At 40.8% G+C, this 14,379-nt stretch overlaps 1 protein-coding gene across 5 annotated transcripts in view; it reads right to left on the reverse strand.

Moving 5' to 3' along the window:
- LOC116841558 overlaps positions 1 to 14,379 on the reverse strand; it is a 372,377-nt gene that overhangs the window by 6,910 nt on the left and 351,088 nt on the right. For 4 of the 5 annotated variants that reach the window (XM_032809626.1, XM_032809629.1, XM_032809625.1 and 1 more), the window contains 3 exons: positions 4,670 to 4,827; positions 3,551 to 3,685; positions 1,840 to 2,033 (listed from right to left, as the gene is read on the reverse strand). In XM_032809626.1, the coding sequence (XP_032665517.1) occupies positions 1,840 to 2,033; positions 3,551 to 3,685; positions 4,670 to 4,827 (487 nt within the window). The remainder of the gene's footprint in view (positions 1 to 1,839; positions 2,034 to 3,550; positions 3,686 to 4,669; positions 4,828 to 14,379) is intronic. The other variant, XM_032809628.1, reaches the window with a different exon arrangement.

Genomic DNA, 14,379 nt, shown 5'->3' on the forward strand with positions numbered 1-14,379 from the left:
AAACGTAACATTCGACGTGATACAAATCGCATAATAAATTAGAACTCACTGAATGGCCGTGATAGTTTTAGACATATGAGTCTATTTTACATAAGTTACTAGCATTGCTTTCGTTAAGATTAAACAACGTTGCCGTTGTCAAATGTTCAAATTGAAATTCTGTACATTTCTGAAGCAGAAGCTCAGGCGGACGTCTGGCCGAAAGTGGATTAACGGCGACTTCCTTAAAAAGAATCTTAGAAGCGTATCTAATAAAGCAGTCTAATGTGAATGTTGATTATAGCGATTGTAATGATATATAATATATATATAATGCGAACACACTCTCCTACACGCGCGTAGAACGTACTACCGTTCCATGGATTGATAGCATACGCATTGATAGATTCTAATTAAAGACGTTTTATCAAGACAGAGAGAGAGAGAGAGAGAGAGAGAGAGAGAGAGAGAGAGAGAGAGAGAGAGAGAGAACGAGAGAAAAAGAGAGTCGAATACTTCCGTTAAATTCACATTTTAATTATCCGAAAAATGCGTGGGCGGTGGCGGCGGTAAAACAATTCCGGAAATTCGTTAATTAGTTGCTGACAAATAGACCGGGCGCGAGATATAATCCGCGGAGGAGGAATCTCCCCGGCGGATGTCGCGGTGTCGGAGATTAATCGCGACGCTATTTTGTAATAAAACGAATGTAAAATCGCGCGATTTGCGCGAAAGTAACGCGGGAGAATACGGGCTAGCGCGCTCGTTAACTCGCCGCGGCAGTAAGTAAATAATAATGTCGTGTAATTGCGTATAATTATAGAGCGCAAAAATAAATCGACATTTATTAATCACAGGACAAAATAACTCGCGTTATAAAATAAATCGCGTTGATATGCGCCGGTGGAGTGCATGGAACATTACACTAACGGCCGATAATAATTTCAATTATATTTCGCCGACGAAATGTAGGTCGACGGCGAAAAGGTGACTTCCGCAGCTCGAGCTGCGAGAAAGGCGCACCTCTAGCCGCTTCCGCAAGGCGAAAGTTGTTGATCCTTTGGTTCGAGGGGCGCGTAGTTTTGGAAAATATTACGGCGCAATGCCGGCGTGAACGATAAATTTTAGGTGAGTTTAGAAAAGAAAACAATATTTAGAATAGACTGGCTTACCTTCAGCAAAGAAAGCTGCTTTGCAATCGTAGTGAAATTTGTGAATCTGATTGATATGTGCTTTTGGATTCAGTCAACCCTCCGAGCGACAACGTACTTTTGTTGTTTTCGGAGCGTCAATCGGGGTCATTGAGGTAAAGATACTAATTCCCGAACAAGTACTTGGACATTCTTATTGTTTTGGTCTTTAAATACGAGTATTTAAACTTTCATAGAATATATTTACATATTCAATATTTGTACATGTATTTTATATTGAAAGTTTAAATATTTATATCTAAAAAAAAAGAAACAAAAAGAGTTTTACGTCTCCTTCAATTTTTCTCCCCTTGAGATACACGAAAATATCTCCAAAAATGATTGACACTTCCTTTTTAATCGAAGAACACAGTTTCTTGATGGAAAATAAATTGTCAAATATTTTAATGATTTTTAACTCCTTGATAACATTTTTAATTCCTTTCTTGATTTACCTAAATTATTATATTTTTTCAATTTGTAGCAAACGCAAATTAAACATATTTTATTTTTCAAAAATTTTGAGAGAGAATAACAATAAAGAGAAAAGAAAAATGTAGATATGCTCGTTGGAAAAGAGCACAGTTCGCGCCAGTTGTAAAGCAGTTTCCTCCGCTGGATGTCAATATTAGCCAATATTAGAGAGCGAGATGAGGGAGAGAGAGCTCACCTGGAAATCTTGCGGGGAAGGCGACGACTCCTTCGGCTGGTCAAGGCTAGGACTTCGCGGTGGGCTCGGCGCCCTTGTGCCCAGCTCGTAGATGTTGATCATGTGAGCCGCCTGCGCGTGGACCATCAGCTCCCAAGCGCTCAGGAAGGAGAGCTTGCAGAGGACGCAGAGCAACGACGTCGTCGAGTCTCCTGCTCGAATCGGAAAGCGATAAATAAGTTAAAGGCGTCGAGATATCGCGCGGCGAGCCGGACGATACGAGACAAAAATTCGCGAGGAGCATCTCTCCCTCGCGATCGTTCATCGCGCGCGGCAGATAAATTGCGGGTCGCGCGCTCCGAGGACTTCCCGACAAGTTTCCGAGCGCGTCGCGTGCGGTACATACTAAAGGTGCACCGTGAAAGCGCGTCGAATTGCTCTACTTTGAACGGGGAGAGAACGAATCTCCGCCGGCTGATTCTAATGTTTCCGTAATAGCCCGCATAGAAATTTCTCGGGATTCTCCCAGAAAAGCACAGACTCCGAATATCTGAACTTGTCCCAACGTAGATGACCTTTCTGTGACACCAATTGGGAATACCATTCTTATTCCGAGCATGGCTTATTTATTTATCGAAACAGAAATATTGTAGACACTCGCTTCTTCTTAACAGATACATTTTTGCTGAATAACAAGAGAATCCGCTTTTATATAATTGTTAAAAATTCAAGTGAAAAATATAAGAATTCGGCATAAAGAATGAAGAATAATGTCAGAAATACTTTAAATCTGATTAATAAATTAACTGTTTATCGATAAACGATAGTTCAGGATAAGGATCTTTGAATATTTAGATTTTTTAAATATTTACTATTAAATCTAGAGAAGTATTTCAAATCTCCACTAAATTATTAAACCGGGATTTTAATCGAAGTGTTATTTTTATTTTACATTTGCATTTAAATTTTTAACAATTGTGTAAAAGGGGATTCTCTTATTATTCGTCAAAAGTATATCGATTATACTTGTTAAGGAGAAGCGAGTGTCCACAATATACACAATGTGTTTTATACGTTTTGCTCAATTCTAATGTAAAGCTGAAACAAAAAAATCTTTGGAGAAATTAATTTGACATTTGCTTGAATGTCTCCGTTTAGAATCGTACATTTAAAATATTGCGCTTTAAACTTTCCCTCTCTCCCTGAATTTATTTCCCGGTCAGAATTCATAATTTTTTTAGGAAGTCAGTTTAGATCCCAGCTAAATCCCATGAAATGTTCTATGTTGGAACCACCGAGTCTCTTTTAGCAATCAGAAGAATTGGAATTAGATAATTGAATATTAACTTTTGTTCGATTTCGTCTCGTTTCGTCCAGCTCGTCGTCTGGATTGGAGTCGCTGTGTGTGAGGGCTGCTGAATACGTTGGAAAGGAAAGAGGGAGGAGGAGAGCTGGAGAAAAAACACACATAAAGATTTGACGAAGTGAGAACCGCCCTTCAATTTAGACAAAGCGCATCGTTTGCGATCACGATGCATCATAAATACTCAACATCGCGGCTGCGAGAGGTTGCCGAATCGCCCAAGTCGACGAATTAATCTGATCGGCGTGTAAAACCGACGCGGAGGCAAACTGAACAGATTAATCATACTAATTCTGGATCTTCCGGTGGGATTCGGAGCGCGTTTACGTACCGGAAGGAGACGCTTCGAAGTTTATTTCGAGTACATACTTGGGGCGGCTCCGTTGAAGGTGTGACATTTACATGTGAACCGCAACTTGCAATAGTTTCGCTTGTGCTCCAGCAGCTCCCCGAGTTCCGTGAACATCTCCCTGCAGTTGCCGCAGATCAGTATGTCCGGATTGCCTATAACATACCTCCAATTAAACCTAATCTTCATCGCCCGATGAGAAAGAGCGAGGGAAACGTGATTATGACGGCAAATTATGAACCTCGGCTATACGATTATCGTCTCGTGTAGTCAACTAATTGGTGGTCAACGGCAGGACGTAGGACGCGAAAGGTTCTCAGATCAGCGATCAAGTTCGGGGATAGAGAGGGATCGACGTGAGAACATGGTTGTACTCGAGTCGAAATTTTGATCCTATCACGATCTGCGCTTCTAAATGGCAGAAAACGCACCAAATGCTACTTGTATTTTCTGAAGGATACAAAGCTAGTAAATAGAATGGAGGAAGGTTAATATACAGGTTCCAGAACATCAAAGTTGGCGTTAAATTGAATATTCAATAGTCCAAAATTTTGGGGCCACTTGAACACAGGAAAAATGACATGGACATAAGATATGGACAACTAAACAGAATTTGTTGTGTTAGCCACTTTTTCTTTGCTGCAGGAACTAATTTCCTTGCAAAGATAACAAGAAAATCTGCTTCTGCAACAAAAAAAGTAGCTGAAGCAGTAAATTATGTTTAGTTGTCCATCTGTAGCAAATTTGCTGCGTTAGCTTTTCTTGCTGTACGAGTAGATTTTCTTGTTATCGTAGATTCCTGCAGCAAAAAAAAAAGGTAGCTAACACAACGAATTATGTTTAACTGTCTATATATAGCAAATTAGTTTGCTGCTGCAGCAAATCCTTTTTTTCCGTGTAAGTTTTCCACAGAGCCTCTTCGCAAAATTAGCAGATTGAATCTAATAATAATAATCAATATTGGTGATAGTTAGAAAAAGTACAATCAATACTATTTAAGAACAATCAAGATGGTCTGATACTGAAAGTTCTGAAAGTCTTCAGATATCAAAATTGGCGTTAAATAGAATATTAAGTAATCCGTGGTAGGATGAAAATTTCGGCTCGGATAACGCTGAATGCTGAAGCGCGTCACTTACTGTATACTTTAAGTTGGTTCAAGTCGGGCACTGTGCTGGTGTTCGCCGTCGGTTGCTGTTTCTGCAGCTTCGGATGCTGCGCTCGTGTCGGTGGCATCAGGCGCGGCCGCTTCAATGGTGGCGCCAAGCGTGGTGGAAATGCGGTCGACGCGTAGTAACTGCAAGTACAAAGGCATTTTGCAAAATACACGCGATACGTGTTTTGTCTGTGTATGTGTGCATGCGAGTTCGCGGACGTGTGTATGCACGTGTCACGTCAGATCGGTAAACACAGCGTCTCGGAACTATTGTGTATCGTTCGAATATGGTAGATCAAATTAACAGAGAGCGGCGAGGTTTCGATATACCGCGGCGCCGACAGACGTTTGACACGGAGGATTTAAAAGAGACGTCAGCCAATTAAATTTCGAGGGCGCGGCGCGTTCGCGCGTGTAGTGGAGGTATATTAACAAATGGCAATGCTGTTACGCTCTCTCGTTTCTGCCGTTTGAACGCGTCGATTCGCACGGCCGGCTCGTTCGTTCGCTCGCTCGCTCGCTCTTCCGCCAACAATCGCGTCATCGACGACCTTGCAAATGAGCAATTGTCGAATAAATTGTCGAATAAATCGCATTCGCAAACGAGTGCACTTCCTTAAGTGCATTTGGAGAAGCGGCGGAATAAATGCGTGGCATTAAATGTGCTAAGGCAGACTGGCGGGGTTCCGCTACGAGTGTATCTTTCAGGATGCTTTCCCTTTGTCGCGATATGTAAGTAAAAAAAGAAAAAGAAGAAGAAGAGAGAGAAGAAAGAAAGGGAAAAACAGAAGAGGAAAAGTAAAACCGAAACAAGGGAGATGGGCCCCCCGCGCGATGGGGCGTCGCTTTTATTTTGTATGAAGAAAAAATTTCCATTCCTCCGGCGAGAGACCTTCCCTGCTTTGTTTAGCGGAAAGAGCGTGTTTCCTAAAAGAAGTTATGCCCGTGCCCTCGCGGGAGATTTATAAGCCGAGCGTGTTTGTTGCGTATTCAATGGAAAAGAGCGCGGAACATGTTCACTCAATTCATCGTCGATAAATCTGAAGACACGTATCTCTTCCTCGTTACTCTCTCACGGTTACTCCCAATTATCGTCGTAATCGTCGTCGCGTCGAGCTTCGCGGGGAAATTCGCGAAAATTGGAAAGCGTCGGCTTTAAGGGAGCCGAGGCGATTGTTGCTTTAAGAGCCACGAAGTTGGAGGGGACCCCGCGCAGTAAAATAAATTAGCTTTGAATAATTCAGGATTGTATCCGGTAATGCGGTTCCTGCAAATTAAGATCGAATTACCCCGGGATTTTTCCTTCGAGAGGGCATCGCTTTGCTTCGCGCGGGCCGATATTAAATATACGTATCGTGTAACCTCGAGTTCATTTAATACTGCACCTAAAATAATTATACCCATGTAATTTGCGATACGCTCCAATCTGGTATTCAATTCAGTCGAATCAACGCCATCGCAATATCGAATGGACGTTTAATAATGCATTCGTTTGTTTGCATCTGTTTGTTTTACACGTAGGTGCAATTAAGCAATTATTTTAGTACCTCGCACAATTATATACAATGTAGGTGGAGGAAAGAGATAGAGATTAATTAAATAAGCAAAAGTCTACCCAATAAAGAGAGAGAGAAAGAGAGACATAAATGAAGACATAAATCACGTTAAGCGCGCAAGAATGTTACCTGTCGCCTACATGATGTGTATAACCGAAAAACTATCTCTACAACTTTTATTCTATTATTGGAATAATTGTCGTATATTGTACTGTTATCAGCCGGTGTTAAGGATATTTTGCTTGTATGGTCTCTGCAAAGTCTTCTACAAAGTCGCTGAAAATTAGAAATACACTAATATTCTTATAGTTGAATGACAACATATTTTTAATTCTACAGTTACATTTTTATAGTTTATTTACTTAATTCTATATTTCTATATTATTTCTGACTTTTAAATCTTCATCTCTGAACCACAGTGAAACTTTGCGTACATCATTTTGGATACTTACGAGAATTGAGATTTGAAATTTTTAATTATTTTTTGATTATCTTTTTCTTTACTGAAGATAGCATCATACATTTCCATAACAGCATGGTTTAAAATACTCCCGAACAGCAGGATTAAATGATAATATATCAAATGACGCATTATTAATTATAGAACGGTTTAATGTTTCAATTTATTAAAATACTATTTGACGTTATCATGTTTTCTGAACTGGCACTTCAAAGTGAAATAACTTTCGAGATCCAGACTCTGAATCAATGTGAATTTGTCTGTGGAGACTTTTTAGATGCAATATAGATTAATTTTTTAATTTCTTCAAAAGTTTCTCTAAAAATTTTCCAAATTTTTAGAATACGGACAATACATCCTCATAGTTATTATATACTTAATCAATTGTCTCAAGTGAGACACTCAGATCCGCAAATTTATATTAACAATCATTACTCGAGACTTGTTCCACGTGAGATATTCAGGTATGAATTTAGAATTGAGATCCTTGAATCACATAATATATATACGACGTTACATTTCCAATTGCGATTCAGCTGAAAGATTCATGTTTAGCTCTAAATTCAGACCTGAATGATTCACATAAGGCGAGTTTCAAATAGCGATTATTAATACGGGTCTTGAACACGAGCTTTTTGGCAGAGTCACGATCAAACATGACATAAACGTCGCGTGCGATTCAAAACTGGAAAATTTAATTCAAAGCCGAGTGGTTTGCCATGCAGATTTAAATTAAGATCTAAATTTCATCTTTTGTTCCACCTTCTTTTTAGAAACGGCGATACTGTCACGATTTGTGACAACGGATCGAATGGCAGTGGTTCTATCTGGAAAAACTTCAGTTCGCCTCTTTCGCAGTTGGCGCGCTGTATTTTTGAAGTCTCGAAAGCTCCCTCGCGCGCGATCCCGCAAAACGGACGAATGAATGGTGATAAATCAACTCGGTAATATTATTGGAGAACGTATTCGGGTCAGCCGCGGATATAAAAGTCCGGTTACATTAATATTATGATGTCGGACACTAATCCATTTTCTGCGAGGCTTCTAATTGCCGTGATAGACATAAGTGGGTTAGTGTTGAGCGCGTCGGAAGTGGATCTCCTGTATCGATAAGTCCCGCTCCAGCGAGCCCCTTGGCAAATAATGCAGCGTGACGTAATTCAATTATTCTTATTCCGCGGCGCGGTCTGATTAATTAACTCAACATCTCGCCCCCCTCGACGCGGGCTCTGCGAGCGACAACAAACGAAATACACCTTATCGCGATCGCGGCGTGCCTATCATCCCGTTATCATTTCGCCGCCGTTACATTTATTTATCGCTCTGTCGTCCATTTGTTGCAACGCTACCATTAGTTGCTGTCACTCATAAAAGGTTGCACGCGCGTAAAAAATGTCAGAATGAAGTGGAAAAGTGGAAGGCGAGTGGGCGTGGGAGGGAGGGGGAAGAGAGAGAGAGGAGGAAGGAGAAAGGGGTGGAATTGGAGGGTTACGAATGGCCTCGTTACGGTATAGAATTATGACGTCGGTTATGAGAGACGCAATAATTGCGGGAAAACGCCGACCTGGCCACCGACAGAAATATTATTTATGGCTCCGAGGGGGTGAGCGCAAATCGTGATACTTGCGATAGTAAAATATGGCCGGCTGGTTTTGTCCGGCGGAGCATACATTGTGACGTTGTCTTAATGGTTTTCGATGGAGAGAAAAAAGGGGAAAACATGATTTATTAGCGTTAAAGTAATTAAAAATGAGAAGAAGCAACGCGGCGCCAGGACGGCGAGATTTACGAGTGGCGGCAGGTGTCTGCAGAAGTGACGATGCGACCTAAAAAAAAAAGGAGAATCAAAAAAAAAAAAAAATTGATCGCGCGCAATAAAAAATAGAGACCTTTGCGTAGTGAGTTCAGCTTCGCAGCATTAAAATGAATTTATCGCCACATATCCAAATTCTGTAGATTGATGAAAATCAATTCTCAAGGCGATGCTGGAGTCGAAATCGACGGGATACGAACTTTTTTTCTGCAGAGTTTACGTTCTATTGACTGAATTGCAAATGCCCTTGCGCGATAAAAATACGTGCGAGAATAAACTAAGCCATTGCGCAATATATGACGAAAACGATAGAAAAGAATATAAAAATTGACATTTCGAGTGTAAATTAGTTTGTCACAGACGCTGTCAGTTGAAGTAAATATTCACGTGATACACAAGGCTTGTATATGGTGAACGCGAGTTTGCTTCGCTCAGAAAAAATTTCAAAGAACTTGTACTCTGCACTCAAATTTAGAAGCTTAAAAATATTGAAAAAGTTTGCAGGAGGATTTCCATATACGCGCATTAAATTCTTCGTTAAATATAACAAAACAAAGCAACACACATTCACAAAAGAATAAGATCTACATGTACAAGAGGAGGATAGTGAAGAGGATATTAGTGACAATCCTTTCTCCGTTAGCGACATTTTTGGAATCTGTTATTGTTGTTTTTTTCATCATTTTCTACCATGATTATAATAAACTTTGATGTTTGAAGTTCTTATTATCACAAACTTACTATTGTATTGTAATAAAAATTAGTCAAATATTATCTATTAATCAATAGCAAGTTATCAAATGTAAAACAAAAATGTCTAAAAATTATATCTTTTCTTAGAAAAGTGAAATCCGTAAATGAGTGCTTCATAACCTCATAATGTAATAATAATACAATATGATAAACTGCTGTGATTGATCCCGTCATTTTGAGGGACTTGCGAGCTGAACCAATGAAAAAAGATCCGAAGAATGGTCGGACTCTATCTTCTAGGGACATTATCTCAGCCGAGTTTTAAGGGGATGCCAAACTTGAAAACTTTCCCGACGAAGTACTGACTTTTTTCTGCAAAGTTTACGTCGTATTGGTTGCACAGAATTATAAGTGCTTTTACTCAGTGAGAGTACGTGCGATAATGAATTGGAGCGTTGCTCAATATATAAGGAAAACGATAAAAAAATTGTAAAATTGACATCTGAAGCTGTCAGTTAGTTAGGAAATGTTTACAAAAGTTCTGCAGGCTTGTGCTTGCTCCGCCAATGAAAATTTCAAAGAGTACTTCTGTATCTTCACAATTGAATTTAGAGAGAGGGAAGCTCAAAAATATGCGAAAAGTTCGTTGAAAGATTTCTACATATGCGTGGTTATATTTTCTGCTTCCTATAAAATTTCCTGTAAAACAGAGCAACAGGATCGTCTCTCGTTATCGACATTTTTCGAGTCCACTTCGACATCTCCTTAAGGGGATGCTGGAGTCGATGACGAACTCGAACAATGTCGATAATGCAAAAACGATCGTCACTAACATAATCACGCTATCCTTTTCGTATTTTTTGTACATATAGAACTTACATGAATGTGTGTTGCTTTGTTTTACCATACTCAACGGAAAACCTAATCACACTCGTATATGTGTAGAAATCTTTCTGCAAACTTTTCGATGTTCTTAAGCTTCCAAATGCGGATGCAAGAGTAGAGCAATGTTCTTCAAAATTTTTCTGCTTGAAGCATCCACAATTTCGGTATGTACAAGCTGCGGAACTTTTTAGATTAGACAAATATTACGCTAACTGATAGCTTGAGATTTTACATTTTTTACAAAAATTTTTGTTCGTTTTCGACACATATCGAGCAATGCTCCTATTTATTTTTGCACGTACTTTTATTGCGTAAAAGCATTTGTAATTCTGTGTAATCAATACGACGTAAACTTTGCAGAAAAATGTCAGTGTTCTTAGCGGTCGAGTAGCAGATTGATTGCAGAAAAATGTCGGTAGAGTTTTTAGCTTCAGCATCCTCTTAACGCAGCTGAATGTTCAGACGAGTGTTGTGTTCTCGGTCACAGTAACAGAGACGCAGTTTCTCGTCTGGTCCTCATAATGTGAGTTGAAAGTTCTTTCTTCGTGTGGAGCGAAGGATGACCGATAGACAAGGATACTTCGCGCGAGTATGTCGCGTGTATGCGACATACACATTATTTATATTTAATTCGCACGGTCATACGCGACAGAATCCGCGTACATACGGGAGGGAGGGAGGGAGGGAAGGTGGCCGATGCCTTTTGTAGTAACAGGGTAAGCCTATTAGCTTGCGCGTCCGTCTGTACATCCGTGCCGCGTGTGACAGCTTGCCGCGCCGAATGAATTTTAATGAAATCCAGTGTTAGAGGCGGCCGGCCCCCGGCCACGCTACCCCCGGTAGCTGAATTTATCCGACAAATTCGAGCTCCCTCCGCGTTGTCTAATCTGAATACATGCATATCCGAGAGAGAAAGAGAGAGAGAGAGAGAACTGTATATAAAGTGGAGACGCGACGGCGCGCGGCGTCGTCGTCATTTTTCGGCGACCGCCGGCGCCATCCCCGTCCCGTCCGCGGCGCGGAGATTGACCATGCCCGATTAAACGGGATCCGCGGAATATGAAATCACGCGGAACACATCGCGCCGCCTGAAAATCTCGCGAGTGATCACACGGTGGAGATGACGAGAAGCTGAGAATCATGAGCAAGTTTGCTGATATCCAGACAGAACCATCTAGATGCTTATCTAAATGGAAAAATCGAAACATCTCATCTGTATCTAGATGGTAAAGACACGTAGCATCTTTATGTTCATTTTAGATGAAAAAAGGTACCATCTTATCTAAAAAAGATGTCTGATGCGATATCCAACAGTAGAATTTGTTATCTAGGTCTTTTAGCTAGTAACATTTTATGTAAGGATCTCTTCTTGTTTCTGAAAAATAAAAACTTTCAGATAAAAGTATAAGTACTTACATATCCTTTTTATTGCATGCGCAACTTTTTCACATATTTGTGTAAATTGTCTAAAAAAAAGTCCAAAAGAACAATCTAGATGGATCGCATAACCATTTCATCTTTCATCCAGATACTTCAAAAACGAAACTATCTCATCTAAAATAGATTTATAGATTTTCATCTTATCTCCATCTGGATGATTATAAAACCATCTAAAGCGCAATACTGATCATGAGACAAGAACTGTTCTGGGGAGGAATAGAAAGAGGGCTGAAGCGAGTGGCTAAAGGACACGAAAGGGATGGGCGCGCGGGGGAGAAAAGCGACGGCGGAAGAAACATGCCGCGCGAGACACGTCGAAAACAAATAATTGTCAGAGCTGCCTATCGGAAGACCAATGGTCGACGTTCGCCTGACGGAGGATAGGGTAGGGGGGAGGGAGGTTTAGTCCTTGATGAAAAACCCGTCGATTTATTGATCGAGCTCCTCGTCCTTAAACGCTCCCGCGCCGCGCCTTTCCGCTCTCCTACGACGAGCGCGAGAGGGATTCCCCGGGAAGTTTAAATTCAGACTGGATCGCCCGTTCTCTCTCTCAAGTGGAACGCGCGGCTCATTCAGTTTTGTGCATTCGGTCACGCGCAAATGCACATTAAGACGGATCGCCCGCTGAAACGAGACGCCTTGTCGTCGACGACGACAGCGCGGCGATAAATATCCCGCGCGCTCGCAGCAAGTTTTCCATTTCGTGTTTATGCCGCGTAAAGTGCCGACGATTTCTTTGCCGCGGCACCCGTGCAAATAATAAAAGCGTGACGGGGGCTGCGCGTAACGTATCGAACGTATCCGCGCTTCGTCTCGTTCCGAATGTAACTTTCGAGTTATGTTGTATAAATTTGATTACAAATCTAATAATTTAGACTTCCGTGTGTATGCGAGTGAAGTGCTTGATCTGTTTCCCTGGTTGGAGCCGCGTTCTTCGTGTGCTTTTGTTCTCCAAATATATACTCCAAATGTATACTTCAAATACACAGGAAATTCGTCTGCAAATTCGATGCACAGCTTCGTGGTGTGCAAATTGAACAAACCGAGCGAAAAGGTTCACGTAACATTTTGAGTCGTTGGTTAAAGACGGTCGGTGAGTAGTCACACTTGATACGGCCCGGATACATTAAGAAAAACCCTTTGAGCATTGATTTACGTCATTTATTTACGGCATAAAGGTCATTTGTGTAAAGTAAAGCTGCTTCTCTCTCTCTCTCTCTCTCTCTCTCTCTCTCTCTCTCTCTCTCTCTTTCTGTGAATTAACTTTACATTTCATAAATAAAGTATATTTTTTTCAGTTTGAGCCTGTGTTAGCTTGTACATTGAATCAAACTGAGCCAAATGTGCTCTACCATTTTGCAGACGATCTCGCAATATTTTTGAATTATGAATTAAAGAAGATAAGTGAATGATTGCACGCATGGCTTTCCTCGCCAAATTTCTATAATTATAATAACTCAAAAATATATGTGGTTATCTGAGTGCAAAATGGTGGAAGACTTTTTCGTTCACGAGTTTTATCTGTACGCCAGCTGTGCTATGAATTATCAGATACCTGTATACATATACACACATACATACATACACACACATACTTATATATACATATATATATTCTACAAAATATATATTATGTTCCATAATGTGTGTGTGTACATATGTATATTCTAAATATATTCCCAACGTCTCTCTGCTTCGTGTAGTAATATTTTCGCCTGAGAAGCAATTAAATTATTAATATAGGTCAGTTAATAAAAAGACAACGCGGATTCTCTATGTGTGTGTGTGTGTGTGTGTTTGTATATATAATTTCGATACGTGTTTGCAGGCGTGCGCGTGGAAGCAGTATTATTACAATCGATTTTGCATTATACTCGTCGCCGTCTACCACACTTCGTCGCGCGAATATTAATGCCGCAATTAATTTCGCTTAAAGCATAAATGGCGATGGAATGTATTTCGGATTTTTCACGAAAGCCAAATTATGCGGACTGACCCCAACAATGGTGCGTGCTGGCATTGACCCTCTCTTTCTTTCCCTCCTCTTTCTCTTCTCTCTTTTTCTCTTTTCTCTCTCTTTCTCTCTCTTCCTGTCTCTCCCTCCCTCCCTCCCTCCCTCCTTTTTCTCTTTTTATTCGGATGCCATTAATTCGGCACGATGTTTCGATTAAATTGCAGACTAAACGCGAAGAAGTGAAAAGCGTTTTGTGCGTTTGACGCGTCGCCAATTACGCGAGACGTCAAAATAATGAAGGTGGATCGCGTTTTCCGCAATTGCCAGCTGCCAATTATGGCTTTTCGCGGCCGTGCTGGCCGCGGCTCCCTCCCGCGCCGATATTAATAAATCGTCATTGTTGAAATTGTTGTTGCATTGTCGCCGCGATGACCGGAGTTAACGCGGATTTTGACGTTGAAATTTTCACGAAATTACCGATACGCCGTACGCGCGGGCAATGCATACGACGCAATTACATAATAAAATTACCGAGTGTCGGACGCATAAGAATACTAATTTCATCGATCATCGTATGTATGTAATATCGCTCTGCAATATGATAGCCGTTAAAACGCGAACTTTTCCCGCGCGCGCGTGTCTGTTGTAGTTAAAATGTAAGTTTCTCCCGTCTGCAGTCACGAAGATTGCAGTAAACTACGTAGTGCTAAAAAACTACGCTCGCGAACTTTATTTACAGATTCTGTAACCAATTTAAAGTCAATGTTTCCTCGGCAACAATTCACGACATCTTGCTGCGAGATAAAGAGAAAGATACAGAGATAAACAATCTTTCTTCATCTCTCACTCCCCCTCTCTCTCTCTCTTTTCCTCCCTCCCTCCTTTCTTCCTC

Source organism: Odontomachus brunneus, unplaced genomic scaffold (assembly GCF_010583005.1).
Source record: "Odontomachus brunneus isolate Ranch 3 - 2012 unplaced genomic scaffold, Obru_v1 Obru_scaffold_016, whole genome shotgun sequence".
Classification (NCBI taxonomy): Eukaryota; Metazoa; Arthropoda; class Insecta; order Hymenoptera; family Formicidae; genus Odontomachus; species Odontomachus brunneus.